At 49.3% G+C, this 15,168-nt stretch overlaps 1 protein-coding gene across 2 annotated transcripts; it reads right to left on the bottom strand.

The window, feature by feature from the left end:
* Positions 1 to 483: 483 nt before the first annotated feature.
* IDNK (IDNK gluconokinase) lies at positions 484 to 14,329 on the bottom strand. Of its 2 annotated transcripts, none has more exons than XM_039250408.1 (5): positions 14,223 to 14,329; positions 8,857 to 8,887; positions 8,374 to 8,460; positions 3,298 to 3,341; positions 484 to 1,204 (listed from the first exon to the last, which is right to left on the bottom strand). In XM_039250408.1, exons 1-5 carry the CDS (start codon positions 14,270 to 14,272, stop codon positions 853 to 855), a joined length of 564 nt encoding a protein of 187 aa, XP_039106339.1. In that variant the 5' UTR covers positions 14,273 to 14,329; the 3' UTR covers positions 484 to 852. The 2 variants fall into 2 exon arrangements, with proteins under 2 accessions (XP_039106339.1, XP_039106341.1); XM_039250410.1 differs by having other exon boundaries at positions 8,374 to 8,456; positions 14,223 to 14,274.
* Between the last annotated feature and the right edge of the window lie 839 nt (positions 14,330 to 15,168).

Raw genomic sequence — 15,168 nt, 5'->3', positions numbered from 1 at the left:
GGGATGAGGGAGCTTTCTGGAGCTTCTAGGGGACGGGCTGAAACCCAGCTGCCGCTGGCCAGATCGCGGCTGCCCTCCCAGGGGCCCAGAAAGCACCCTACGCAGCCTCCCGTAGACCAGCTGCCCCTGGCAAGTTGCTGACTTTCGGAAAGGTTCATTTCGTGTCTTGGCCACAGCAGCTCTGGTGTCCCGTTCTGGCCCTAGAGAGACTTTGGCTTTTGCAGTGGAGAAGCAGGCGGCTGACACCAGCCTGAGCTCCTGGTGTCTCTGTAAAATGGGTGGGGACAGTTGAGTCAGCGAGTCTCATGCTTCATCAATTGAAGTTCCACCCTTGGGACTTTTTATATCCATTAAGTTTCTGTGCTTTTTATGTATCTTGAGATGACGTAAGGAGAGAGAGGATTGGCAGGTGGTCTGACATGACTTGATGATGAGTGGTCGATATCGTACATGTTTCTGCTCCTGGGACCAATTTCCAGGGGATGCCAAGGAGAGCCAAGTTTCATTTATTGGTCCAAATACAGACATGATCAAGAATGTTCTAAATAAGGTCATGATTTACAGCATAGATTATAGAATTCCCTCTGATCATTTGATTAGGTTACAGGAATTTGAATTTCTGTGAAGCTTTACATTCAAAGTTCCCTCCTGTCTCCTCCCAGTGTACCAGAGCACAATGACAGGAGTACCCCGGATTCCTAAAATCCCACCCCAACACGCATATCTCTGTACATTATGGTTTGCTCACCTTAAGAATCTAGAATACAGTACTGACAAAGATACTAGAACACAGTTTGAGATGGGATAGAGATTTCTCCCTGGTTGTTCCGGACCACCGATCTGAAACAATTCTCATGTTATCTTAAGAGTTTCCATAATCGTAGCAATAATCTCTGAAAGACTTTTGTCCACATTGATTTGGATGAAATTTTCTGGAGCTGATGGGGGCTCCAGAGTATCAAACTGGGACTGCAGTAACTCAGGGGGCATAAAATGTCCTTTTCTTTTGACTAAGCGTCTAGAGATGACGTCAAATGACCCACTCAGGTAGACCACGAGGAGCTTCACCTCAGCTGGCTGTTTGTCCTTCCCCATCTGATCACACTTGAGAGGTGCACCATCTTTTCCTCGTATTAAGATGTCTCTGTACACTTTCTTCAGAGCTGAACAGGCCAGGACCACATGCTGTCCAGAAGCTACATCTCTGTTAAAAGGGGGAGGGGAGTAACTGAATGAGGGCATTTAAAATTGGTGTCAATTCTAGGTTGAGGACTCCAGTCCTTACTCCTCTGGCCAGTGGGAGGCATTACAAAATGGTGGTCAAGTATCAGGCAGTCTGGCTGTGAGGTAAAGATCTTCCACTAGTGAGATGAGGCATCTTGAGAGGTAGTTAGCTCCCTGAGCATCAGTTCATCATCTGTTAAATGGGGCAACTTAGAGCACCTGTCCATAGAAGTGTGGGGAGGAACCGTTTATCAAGGTGCCCAGTACACAGGAAGTGCTTGGTAGGCATCAATGTAGGATGTGGCCCAGCCACAGCATGTGGACATGGTGGCTGCCGGTGGGTACCTGTACCACACACACCTCGGTTCTCCACAGGTGTTCAGTGATTTGAATTTCACAAGTGGCTCCTTCCCATCCCTACTCTACAATGTGCTGGAAGAGTCTGGTAAAGTTACCAGTGCAGAGCTGGAGGAAGGAGAAGAGGGAGTATCAGACTCTATGTGGTCAAGGTGAGCAGGATATGAGGAAGCTTCCAGGGATGTGCCAAGAAAAAAAACCTGAGCCAGAAACAGGAGGCAGAGTGACAAGCACCAACAAGGGAAAAACCAACATGCTCAGAGACTGCACAAGTAAGTGAGCCCCACTTCCACGCAGCCGCTGTGGGCCCCTGCCCATGGTCAGGAGAGGTGGCCATCTTGGGGCTGGGAAGGGACTCAAGTATAGAGGTGAAGGGTAAACCCTGGCTTGGGTGCTTAGCATGTTTGCTTCCGAACTGAAAATTCTGAAGAGGTCTGCCTTTGCTCTATGGCCAAAGACACCTGAGACCCAGTGGATGGAGTGGACCATCAGCAACGGACTTACACAAACTCACACCTGAGGATTCTGGCTCTTTCCACCTACAAGCCATTGGTAAGAGCTTGTTTATTCTGGGCCCGGATGTCTGACCTCTGCTCTCCTGAGGATCTTCATTTCTGCCTCCATCACAGGTCAGTGTATTCTATCTCTGACGAGTCTATTTATGTTAGAGACCCAAGTGGTGGGGGTTCTCAAGCTCTGAAACCCTGAACCCCTAGACTGTAAGCCCATGCAAAGAGGGTTGCCAGCTACATCAGTGCGGCATGTGTAAAAGTAAACTGAATTTTTCATCTTAAGTATATTCTAATTGCATATGGCGCAAATGGTTTTAGATTTATAAAATAAGAAATTTCATCTTCAGGGCACCTGGGTGGCTCAGTCGGTTAAGTGCTGACTTTAGCTCAGGTTGTGATCTCACAGTTCGTGGGTTCGAGCCCCGCGTCGGGCTCTGTGCTGACAGCTAGCTCAGAGCCTGGAGGCTGTTTCAGATTCTGTGTATCCCTCTGTCTCTGACCCTCCGCTTCTCACGCTGTCTCTCTCGCTCTCAGAAATAAAAACATTTAAAAATTTCATTTTCATTTTAGAAAGCAAGATTTATAAGCCATTCCCTGCCTTTTCTTTCTCCTTCCTTCTCCACATCCCACCAGAATTCCCAAGGCCAGGTCCACAGATGGGGGGAGGGGACCTCATTCTCCGAAGCATGATGTAGAGCTGGACAATTTAGGACTCTAGTCCTGGTGACCCAGTTATCTGTTGACTTTCAAATGACCCTAGGTCTTCCCTGCTTGGCCACAGCTTGAAATAGGGGGAAGGAAATGTGATGTGGCTGTAACAGTGGTAACACTGCTTATCCCCTTGTAAGCACTTTCTGTGTTTTTAGAGACTGTTCTAAGTGACACCCTTGCCTCATCTCACTAATTCTTAAATAATCTGTGAGTAGGAACTATATTTTCCCCATTTTCAAATGAAGAAATGGGCTTGTGGAGGCCAAGTGGCTGACCAAGATTCTCAGATAATAATTGTCAAACTCTCTAGGTTTGTCTCTAGAACCCAACTGAATTACATGTCTGTGTGGCTGATTAAAATCATTGCTGGTTACTTGACAGAAGTGCCCTCCATTACTGGGATCCTTTATCATCACTCAGGTGTGATTTCCAGAGTGTATTATTCCCCGTCTACTTTCTGATGAATTTTCTTTAAGGCCTGATGCTCTCTTACCTTAGTAAAATGTCATGTAAATTGCAGAGCCATGGAATCCTGTCCTGAAATTAAAACAGACACAAAGTGACTCTTCCGGGTAGTGTTTATTTGAACAGAAACATAGTTCATCGTGATTATCAGTGTTAAGGTCCAGAGAGATCTTGGTGGTTTTGAGAAATAAGCCACATGCAAGGCTGTGGGGTCAAGTCACTGGGCAGTTCCACACAGCAACATGATGATGAGCTTGATGCTCACTGAAGAAGAGACTAGGGAGCTCATGTGTGCTCGCTCTCTTCTTTGCCACAAGCCCTCCTACCCCCCTGCATCTGCAAGCCAGGAAGAGGGCCCTCACCAAGTGCCTGACCATGCTGGCATCTTGATCTTGGACCTCCAGCCTCCAGTGGTCCAAGCTGACCAAAACTCACCTGAAAAACCATCTGGGCCTGGGGCCTTTTTTGAGAGGAGATCTGTGGTTACAGATTCAACTTTTTAATGAGCATTGTGTTATATTCAGGTTTTCTATTCTTTATTTTTGAGAGAGAGCCCACATGAACATGTGAGCAGGGGAGGGGCAGAAGGAGGGGGGGAGAGGGAGGGGGGGGGAGGGAGGGGGGGAGAGAGAGAGAGAGAGAGAGAGAGAGAGAGAGAGAGAGAGAGAGAGAGAGAGACTCTTAAGCAGGCTCCACACTCCCTCAGCATGGAGCCCAATGTAGGGCTTGATCTCAAAACAGTGAGATCATGACCTTCGTCAAAATCAATAGTCAGGTGCTTAACCAAATTAGCCCCTCAAAGCACCCCATTTTTTTTTTGATAGTTTCTTGTGAAGTTGGTTTCCATATAACACCCAGCGCTCATCCCAACAAGTGCCCTCCTCCATGCCCATCACCCCCCTTCCCCTCCTCCCCACCCCCATCAGTCCTCAGTTTGTTCTCACCATTCAAAAGTCTCTCATGGTTTGCCTCCCTCCCTCTCCCCCACTATTTCCCCCCCTTCTTTTCCCCCACAGTCTTCCATTAAGTTCCTCCTAACTCTCCTATATGTGCAAACATATGGTAGCTGTCCTTCTCTGCCTGACTTATTTTGCTCAGCATAACACCCTCAAGGTCCATCCACGTTGCTACATGTGGCCAGATTTGATTCTTTCTCATTGCCATGTAGTAGTCCATTGTATAGATAAACCACATCTTCTTGATCCATTCATCAGTTGACGGACACTTAAGGCTCTTTCCATGTTTTGGCTATTGTTGAGAGTGCTGCTGTGAATACTGAGCACCCCAGGTTTTTTAAGCTTGATTCAGTTTTGGTATTTGAAATAGCAGGAAGAGACTATACATATAATTAGATCTCTGGACCCTCCTGATTTTTTTTTTTTTTTTTTGAGAGGGCGCATGTGCAAGAGTAAGGGAGGGGCAGAGGGAAGGGTGGGGAGGGAGAGGGAGAGGGAGAGAGGGAGAGAGAGAGACAGGGAGGGAGGGGGAGAGAGAGAGAGAGAGAGAGAGAGAGAGAATCCCAAGCAGGCTCTGCACCTAGTGTGGAGCCCAGTGTGGGACTTAATCTCACAAACGTGAGATCATGACCTGATCTAAAATCAAGAGTTGGATATTCAACTGACTGAGCCACTTAGGTGCCCCAGGACCCTCTTGATTCTTAAGCCAAATGCAGCATCAGTAAAGTCATGTTTTCCATTTGGGAAGAAAAAGAATAGTCTCTGCCCCAGATCACTGTCATCCAAACCCATTTTCCCACAGTAATTTATATTTTCCTACGAAACTGTCTAATTTTACCCAAGTCTTCAAATTTACTAACATCAGTTTGTTTGCAGCCCTATTTTCATTCCTACTCTTTAAAAAGATATTTATATTGAGAGAGAGTGAGTGAGCACAAGCAGGGGAGGGGCAGAGAGAGAGGGAGAAAGAGAATCCCAAGCAGGCTCCGTGCTGCCGGTACGGATCCTGACTCAGGGCTTGATCCCACGAACCATGAGATCATGACCTGAGCCAAAATCAAGAGCCAGATGCTGAACTGACTGAGCCACTGAGGTGCCCCCAATTTTTTAAAAAAAAATTTTAATGTTTTTATTTATTTCTGAGAGAGAGAGCGAGCTTGAGTAGGGGAGGGTCAGAGAGAGAGGGGGAAACACAGAATCTGAAACAGGCTCCGGGCTCTGAGCTAGCTGTGATCACAGAGCCCGATGCAGGACTCGAACCCACGAACCATGAGATCATGACCTGAGCCGAAGTCGGCGCTTAACCACTGAGCCACCCAGGTGCCCCGACCCCCAAATTTTCTATAAGGGTAAACACTACATTCTTAAGCAGGAAAATTTTTCTCAGAAAAACCCTCGCTTGGGACAGCTCTTTATTTGTCTCAGGTCAGGTTGTAAGAGTGAGCCCTGTGTTGCACTGAGCGCTGGGCGTGGAGCCTGCCTGGGATTCTTATTCCCTCTCCCTCTGGCCTCTCTCTCTTTCTTAAGGGAAAAAAACCTCCTCTTTCAACACTTTGAAGTCGTAAGTGTTGCTGTGGGCTGCCGGACGCATGGACCTCGCACGTAGAGACCAGGAGCTTGCAGATACTTTATCATCTTCAGACTAACAACATCCTATCACAGCCTGGGTGGCGTATCTCTCTCTAGCCCAGCGCTGTCCGCTAGAACTTTCAGTCAGGATCGCAGTGTCCTCTGTCTGCACTATCTCGGCCGTAGGCACCGGCTACATGTGGCTATTGAACACTTGAAATATGGATGTGTAACCTAAGAACTGGAGTTTGCATTTTATTTTGTATTAATTTACATCTAAAGAGCCTTAAGGAGCCCTTGGAATATTCATCTCAGGTTCTTTCCATTCAAACCTCAGCCCTCTGAGCACAAAACCCTCCCCAAGCCTTTGAGACTCTTCCCCTGAGGCCCCTGAACTGCCTGGGACTTTCTGCAGCATCCTCATCACAGTACCTCAGGGGCGGGGCCGGGTTGCTAGGCGACCGGGAGGGGCCAGCCCGCTCTGACCCACACCTTCATCCTTGGCTGGGCTCTCGTTAAGAATGTGAACCATCTGCCGTTCTAGCTCTTTCTCTCCCTGCCAGAAAGTCTAAAGTCTGGCTCACTTGTACGGTTTCTCCTAAATATACTTAGTAACTCATTATGCTTCTTCCAGGAATTGACAACCTTTTCTTCTGTACAATAAACTCCTCTTCCGAACGCCACTCCCAACCCCCACCCATACTGCCCACCCAATGAGCCGCATTTGTGAACGAGAGGAAGGCTACTTAAGTGCCACTTTGGAATCCATCCATTGGGTTGTTTTACTTCGTTCTTTAGCTTAACTTTTACTTGCATTCACCAAGGAGAAAAATAACGCTGGCACAGTCTCATTGTACACACTCCATAGAAATGGCCTGTGTTACACGTACATGAATGTATAGATATAGTAGCAACGAGAAATAAGTGATATTTACTGAATGCTTTGTGTACTTCACTGTGACTATTTTTTTTTTAGTATTATCTCACTTAACCCTCCCCTAAACCCAATGAAATGGGTCCCGTTTACCATCCTACTCCACAGGAGTACAATGAGGCACAGAGAGACTCAGCCAGTAGCCAAAGGCCCACACCAGCTTGGTGGTGGAGACGGGTGTCTGCACTATGTCCATCATCTCTAGCATCACGTCATTATTATGCTTCGGTTGTTCCTCTGCATCTTTTGTGCCCCTCCCCCCCAAGTCAAATGTCACAAATTTCACTTTGATCCTTCCAAGTTTGAATCTTTGCCAACTCAAGCCACACTCCCTGAAACAGAGAGAGAGTGACTCCAGCCCCTCAAGGCGGGGCAGAGGGGAGACAGTGAGATAGTGGCAGCTCGGCTGGGGCCAAGGTCACTGAAATTGAAAATGTCAGTGTCGGTTTGGCCAGTTCCACTCTGTTCCTGCCCTCTGGACACACCTGCCCTGTGAGGCCGGTGCGGGCCCTGCTCTCAGCTGCTGCGGGCACCGGGCCCTCGCATCGCACTGGGCTACAGCCAGTTATACCAGTGAGTCCACAGTTTGTAGCTCTGCTTTGAGAGGGACCCTTAGGAAATGGCCTCATGACAGCGCATAAAGGAACGAGATCATTATTCATTCATTCCTTCTCTCCTTCATTTGTTCACGTACAACTGTGCCAAGTTGAAAATGCCAAGCCGCAACTGGGACAAGGGCAGTGAGGGCTGTGGTGTTGTGAGAATTCCTATTACAGGAGGTTTGCCCTCAGTAGGTCCAGGAGGGCTTCCCTGAAGAGGCGGCATGGGAGCTGAGCTGCGAACACGAGCAGGGTTAACAGGAGAGGGGACGGCAGTGCATTCCCAACAGTGGGAATGGAAGACACACGGGCCCTGTGCGGAGGAGCCTGGCAGTAGGAGTGACTGAAAAGGGCAGGGCTGGGGCGCCTGCGTGGCTCAGGTGGGTAAGCTTCCGACTCTTGGTTTCAGCTCAGGTCATGATCTCACTGGTCCGTGAGTTCAAGTCCCGCATCGAACTCTGAGCTGAGCATGCAACCTGCTTGGGATTCTATCTCCCTCCCTCTCTCTCTGCCCCTCCCCTGCTCATGCTCCCTCTCAAAATAAATAAATAAACATTAAAAGAAGAAGAAGAAAGGGGCCAGGGTGGCTCTGGTGGAAAGAGGGAGGGCGGGCACACTCCCACAGGAGAGGGGCATAGTGAGGCATTTAGGTGCTTGGTTTTGACCCTGAGATGGGAAATTTCCAAAGGGCTGGATTTGAGTTTGCAATGATCACTGTGACTTTGGGGTGGACGTGAGTCTGGTGACAGTGGCGCTGGGGAGAGAGGATGAAGGCACAGGTCTGGGGCCCAAGCGGGCCTCTGCCCCTCGGGAATGTCATTCTGGAGATTAAAAGCCTGCAACAGAGTGTCCTGGCAGGGTGGTACCGCCCCTGACTCAGCATTGAAAGACAAGTTCAGGGTCAAAGCTGACACACACAAGACCCCGTGAGCCTGACTCTGGAGCACTGTGCACGGGTCCCCGCGGGCGGGAACTCTCCCACGCCAGGTGCTGCGAGATCCCCACCCGTGGCCCCTGGCTGGAGTGTCTGTGACAGCAAACATTACCTGGTCGTTCAGCGGGATCCCTTTTCCCATTTTCATTCGATTTTCCTCTGGGTGATAGTCATCGGCGTCGTAGAATTTCCATCCTAGCTTTAAGAACAACATGGAAGGGTGTGTGTGGCAGGCAGTGCGGCCATGTGATAACCATCACTAATACCACTGGGCAGGTGTGGAAACAAGCCTGCCACCCTGTTCCTCACCCCCCCCACTTCACCCGCTGCGGCCCCCCCACCGTGGGTGGGGAAAGGAAGGACCAGGGAGGCCCTGATGTCACGTCACTGTCCCAGCTCACGGGGCTGCTGCTCCTTTCATTCATCACTGCTGGTGATCACCACAGAGAAAAACAAAATTGCTCCATTGGGTTTCACAAGCCGTGTCTGTGGTTTGTTTGACAAACCGCAACAGGCCAGAAAGGTCCGCGTACGGGAGAGAAGCAAAGACACAGCACAACAGGCCTGGAAATTGGGAGGCATCAGAACAGGTTACCTCGGATGCCAGCAGGGCGCCCACGGTCGATCTGTGGAGAGGACACAGAGGTTCAGGCGGCTGCCTTTCCCAACCCATGCGTGCCTCCCACCACACAGGGGTGCCCTGCGAGACAGGCACAGGAGGCTGCCCCGTGTTGAAACCCACTAACTTTTTGATACTGAAGCAGTGACTGTAATGCTCTTGACCCTAGAGTCTAGACCATGACATTAGTTTTCTCCAGGAATTTAAATGACATAATTGGGGCACCAGGGTGGCTCAGTCAGTTAAGCATCCGGCTCTTGACTTTGGCTCATGTCATGATCTCATGGTTCATGAGTGAGTTCAAGCTCCATATCAGGATCCACACTGAGTATGGAGCCTGCTTGGGATTCTCTCTATCCCCTCCCCACTTTTGCTCTCTTTCTCTTTCAAGATTAATATATAAACTTAAGAAAAATTGGGGTCCCTGGGTGGCTCAGTTGGTTGAGTGTCAGATTTTGCCTGAGGTCATGATCTCATAATTGGTGGTTCAAGCCCCATGTTGGGCTCTGTGCTGACAGCTCAGAGCCTGGAGCCTGCTTTGGATTCTGTCTTCCTCTCTCTTTGCTCCTCCCCTGCTCACACTCGGTCTCTGTCTCTCAAAAATGAATAAATGTTAAAAAAATTTTTTTTAACCTTTAAATGACATAATTACTGAGTTACCACTAATTTTCTTTTCCAAAAAGCAATACAGTAAAACCTGGGGTTATGAGTAACTTGCTCTGCGAGTGTTCCGCAAAATGAACAAACATTTCTAATAAATTTTAACTTGATAAACGAGCCGTGTCTTGCAATCCTAGTAGTACCCGATGCCAAATGTCACATGATCACAACTGTGCCAATTGTTCTTTAATCTGCTTTGATATACAAATGCTTTATAAGCATGTTTTTGGAATGACTTATGCTCACAAACCAAGGTTTTCCTGCATATAAGATCTCATTCAACTTCTGAAGTTCTTTCTGAAGCTTTTTGGTCCCTGTTCCATAGATAATTCTATTTCGAGGAAAAGCACTTATGAATAAAGATAAGATTCTACTGTGGATATAGGAAAGAGGAGTATGGGGGGGGGTCAATCTCCCAGGACAAGGTTCAAGGAGCTCATAAAAGCATTAACACCTTATTTGGGGGTTAACAGAGACACACTCTTAAAGAATAAAATAAAATTCAGGATGAGAATTACCAGCACTCATTCAACCCGGGAGGGAATTGTCCTCTGTGAAGTGCACCTGATGAGCATCTGCTGGAACTCACTCCTGGTGAGAAGGGCTTGGGTCTCAGCACCTAACATCTGGCCACCATCTCCCTTTGGCCACTAAATGGCCATGCGCTTCTGTGCAAGTTGCCTTTGCCAACAAACCCGCCTCCTCACCTGCAAAACGGGAACTGAGCTGCGTTTATCCACTCACTACTCATCTCACTCATCGAGTACTTACAGAGCACCTCCTAGTGCCCAGGATATGATGGTTGGCACACTGCCATGTGCTCCCAGCCACCCTGAGGCTTGCACCGTGGGGTTAGGGTGCAGGCTCGCAGACAGTTCATGATAACCGCAGTCCCTGCTGGCTCTCAATTTCTAATCTGCTGCCCAAATGCCAGTCATCTGAGGACCACCTTCAGAATTTTGATTGTATTCTACCATTTCATCAGGCCCTTCCTCCTAAGTTTTGCATCCCGTCTCTACAGTTATTTACTTGGTTTATTTAAAGTTTTATTTAAGTAATCTCCACAACCCAATGTGGGGCCTGAACTCACGACCCCAGAGTCAAGAGCTGTAGGCTCTTTGAACTGAGCCAGCCAGGTGCCCCTACTTGATGTTTCTATTTAATTGATTCATTTTTTTTGAAAGTAAGGAAATGTGTGAAAGAAGAAACTTTTCCTTCCTACCGGAAGCCATCACCACTTGCCATAAATGGAAGGTAACCAAAAAGATGTGTACAATTAAAATAAAACCCCCGCTTACATTCTAGCTGGATTCAAGGGTTCTGCCTCTCTTTTGTTAAGAAGGTATGAGGGAGGTGTTAGAGACACACGTGTGCCCAGCTGAGACCTGCTGCCCGATGTAACCAAAGGACTGAAGAGAACCGGAACCTCTCCCACTAGGTTCACGGTGCTGAAGCCCACAGACGGTGACATACTGCAGCCCTCTGGTGACTGAGTCTACGGCCGGTGCAGCCAGAGCTGTGCATGACGAAAACACACTCAGGACTAAGATCAGCCAGGAATGAACTCGTCAGCCACCACTCACAATGTAAAAGAAGCGCTAACTAGATTTGGGTGTAGACTGTTAGGAGATAGAAGGAAAAGGAAAAGTCACTGTCTACCGCTCTCTCCAAACCTCCGCTACCAGAGAACAGCTGGACTCAAAGTGGACAGAGACAGGGAGTCCCCAGCAGGAATAAGACACAGCGCTTGGCTCAGAGAAGACTCCGAGTAGGCATTACAACCCAGGCTGGGGCCCAAAGGTCTCCAAGCAGGTTGGTGTAAATCAGGATTAAGGACAAGGTCGGGAGGGGGGGGAGGGCGGAGACCAGTAGCGCAGTGATGGTAGGTGGGGGTACAGCTTAAATGCAAAAGATATTCAGAAGGCCTGAGCTCATACCATCAATAGATGGAAACCTGGAAAGAAGCCAAGGTGGCTTCACTCAGGCGTTAACATATAAAGAACACTAACATTGCCACCTACTCAAATAGCTCCGTTCATTCATTTGTTCATTCATTCATGCATTAGGTCAAGAAATATTTACTACGCATCTACTACATCTACTACACGCCAGGCATTGTTAGCAAATAAAAAGGAAAAAGATCCCTTACATCCAGATAGGGGAGGGTGAGGCAATAAACGTAGTAAATAAGTAAAATTATTATTTGACATTACTTTGTTTTAACAGTGGTTTAACTACTATCTTTCTGGCTTGAGGCTATTGTTTTCATGAGTCATTTTTTTTCCCTCGTTTGTTTCCTTGAGTCATTTTTTTCCTCGTAAATGTTACACTATGTATAATTTAAAATCCTGCTAGGCCCTAACGGGCTCACAAAAGTCACCCAAGAACCCAATGTTGCCATGTCCATTGATCGTTATAATCAATTCTCATTTCATTTTATTACTTGGTCTATCAGCAACAGTGGACACTGAACTTACACCATCAGAAGGCTCAGGGTTCAGGCCTTGGCCAGCGTCTTTATCTTTACTCACTCCCTTGGTGATCTCAACATCTATGTCTTTAAATGTATCTGTGCACCAAGGATTCCTACACTTATTTCTAAATTTCCTCTCCTGAACTCTGGACTGGACTTGATATCTAATCAACCACTTGACAAATCCACTTGGATGACTGACAGGCAATTCACCACATCTCACATTGAGCTCTTGATATATTTTTTCCCCTAAACCTGCTCTGCCTAGTGCTTCCCCAGCAGCCAACAGTAACTCCCTTCTTCCAGTTATCCCAGCCAAAAATCTTGAAGTCATCCTGACGCCTCTCTCCTCTCATACCCACATCCAGTCCATCAACACATCTTTCTGGTTCTACCTTCAGAATATCTCCAGCATATGATCACTTCTCTTCACCTTCATTGTTTCTGTGACCTCCTCTCCCATTTAGACACAATGGCTTCCCTGGTGGTCCATCAAAAAACCAAGCCTCCGGGCCTTTGCACTTGCCATTCTGTCTGCCTATACTGATCTTTTCCTAGGTGTCCACCAGGCTTAGTCCCTCACTTCTTGTGGGTCTCTCGCAAATACCCCGGCCTCAGAGGAGCCTTCGCTCACCATCCTGCCTGCTGTTCTTTGTCCTACTTACTGTCCTTTATTTTCCCCTGGAGCACCTACCACTGCTGGCACACTACGTACATGTATTTATTTACGTACTGTTTCCCATACTAGAATGTAAACTCTTTGAGGGCAGGGATTTTATCTGTCCTATTCAGTGTGTATCAGTGACACAGAGTCAGGATTGAGCTCTATAAATATTTACTGAATGCATGAATATCATAATCACATAAACCATATGATCACATAAACCCCCCCCACATCTGATCCAAGGCAGAGAGGGGTACATGAATTGCCCAGGCTCACACAACCAGGCAGCTGTGTGACCTCTGGCTTTTGACACCCACTTCTTCACACCACAGAAGCAGTCTTACAGTCTTCTGCAAATCGCACAACGGCTAAGGATTTTCTGACTCCCTGTTTTATTTCAAGACTCCCCAAATTAATTTCTCAGGATACCAGGCCAAATATGGCACAATAATTTTGAAAACCTAAACTTTCCTACCTGGAGCAAGAGTCTTTAATGTATACCTGACCATACAAGATGTTTCTGGTTCAGAAAGTTCTAGGAGGGTATTATAGGCCTTTGAAGTTATGGTATTTCACTTGATTAAGATCTGTCTTCGGTGGGGCGCCAGGGTGGCTTAGTCGGTCGGACTTCAGCTCAGGTCATGATCTCACGGTTCAAGGGTTCAAGCCCCCGCGTCGGGCTCTGTGCTGACAGCTAGCTCAGAGCCTGGAGCCTGCCTCAGATTCTGTGTCTCCCTCTCTCTCTAACCCTCCCCTGCTCACGCTCTCTCTCTCAGAAATAAATTTAAAAACATTTTTAAAAAAATCTGCCTTTTGCTGCCTGGGGCGGAATGCTGTCGTAGCTACCTTTTCCGGTAACTGGCACGGTTAGAGTCTGGTCTAATCAGGAAGCCAAAGTCTAGCTCCCAGCCCCCAAGTTGGCCAGACCTGGCTAGGCAGAGGCTTTGTGGCATCCGGTGTTCCTCCTTGCAAAGCCTTGGGGGGTTTTATGACTCCTTATTAACAGACTCCTTCCAGATTAAGCTGATAAACGCTAATCAAAGAACAGAGAACACAGACCAGAAGGTGAAATTCCCTTCCTAAAATCCAATCACAAAAGGCCAGCACCTCTCGGGAGGGACTGCCGCTCCGCGCTGCCTGACCAACGTCTGTGGGAGACTGGGACCCGTGCGGGGAGAGGTTTGCCCGTGCTTTGGGCCTTGTTCTGACCGGAGGCTCCCAAACACGGGCACTTGCGGCCGCAGGAGCGACTGCGGGGGGCGCCCTAGCAGGCGCTTCTTTACAAAGGGCTTTCTCAAGAGCCTCTCGATTTATAGGGGAGAATCTGAGGTCCCCGGCCAGGCGCCCCGGGGCGGGAAGGTTGGAGGGTGGGGAGAGGGAGCAGGTGCCTCGGGCCTCCGCTTCTTCATTTGCAAAAGGAAGCGGGAAGTTTCCCAGAACCCTGCGTCCCCCGCGGGTCCGGCATCGTGACTCAGACTCTGGCCTCTTCCGCGCGCGCCGCCTCCTCCGCTGCGCCCCCCGCACCCCCGACCCTCCCGGACCTACTTCCCCGAGCCGCTCACGCCCATCACCAGCAGCGCGCCCGGAGCCGCCATGGCCAGGATTCCGGCTTCTTCCGGCCGCCTTCCGGGCCCCCTCCGCCCCGCCTCCCCGGCCACCGAGGACCCTGCGGCCCGGGGGCCGGACAACCCTGCCCATCTCCCCGCCCCCGCTGCATGGCTCCGCCTCTCCCGCCTCCGGGCTCTGCGCTCCGCCCCCGCTCCCGTCGCATGGCTCCGCCTCCGCCCCGCTCCCGCCCTGCCTCACCCCGCCGCCTGGCTCCGCCTCGCCCACCGCCCGGACCTGCGCACCATCCCGCCCCCGCCCCTCCCCTCACCCCGCCGCCCCGCCCTCGCCCCGCCCCGCCTCGTGGCTCCGCCCCCGCTCCTCGCCCCGCCCTACCCCACCGCCTGGCTCAGCGCAGCGCCTCCCTCCCGGCTCCGCGAACCCCCGAGCCGACGCCGGGAAGTGTAGCCTCTTGCGGGCGGGAGCGAGCAGGCCCCCAGCACCTCCCCCTGCTCTTCTGCACTCCCCAGCTGCCTGCAGGGGAGCCTCGCCTTGGTCCTCTTCCGCCAATGGAAAGAACTTTTATTCATTTTTTAAAAAATTGTAGAAAGAGTAAGCAGAAAATAAATTCACTTTCCCACACCATGCAGCAATAGACTGCATTCTTTTTTGTTTTATCATTTTTATTTTATTTGTTTTTCATCATGATAAGTGTAAACATATTCTTTTTTTTATTTTTAATGTTTTATTTATTTCTAGGAGAAAGAGAGAGAGAGAGAGAGACAGCGTGAGCAGGGGAGGGTCAGAGAGAGAGGGGGTCACAGACTCTGAAACAAGCTCCAGGCTCTGAGCTGGCAGTCAGCACAGAGCCTGACGCGGGGCTCGAACCCACGAACCGCGAGATCATGACCTAAGCGAAAGTCGGACTCTTAACCGACTAAGCCAC

Source organism: Hyaena hyaena, unplaced genomic scaffold (genome assembly GCF_003009895.1).
Source record: "Hyaena hyaena isolate Hyena2069 unplaced genomic scaffold, ASM300989v1 scaffold_369, whole genome shotgun sequence".
In the NCBI taxonomy this organism is placed as follows: domain Eukaryota; kingdom Metazoa; phylum Chordata; class Mammalia; order Carnivora; family Hyaenidae; genus Hyaena; species Hyaena hyaena.
Note: the sequence above shows the minus strand (reverse complement) of the source record. Positions and strands in the feature narration are given on the sequence as shown.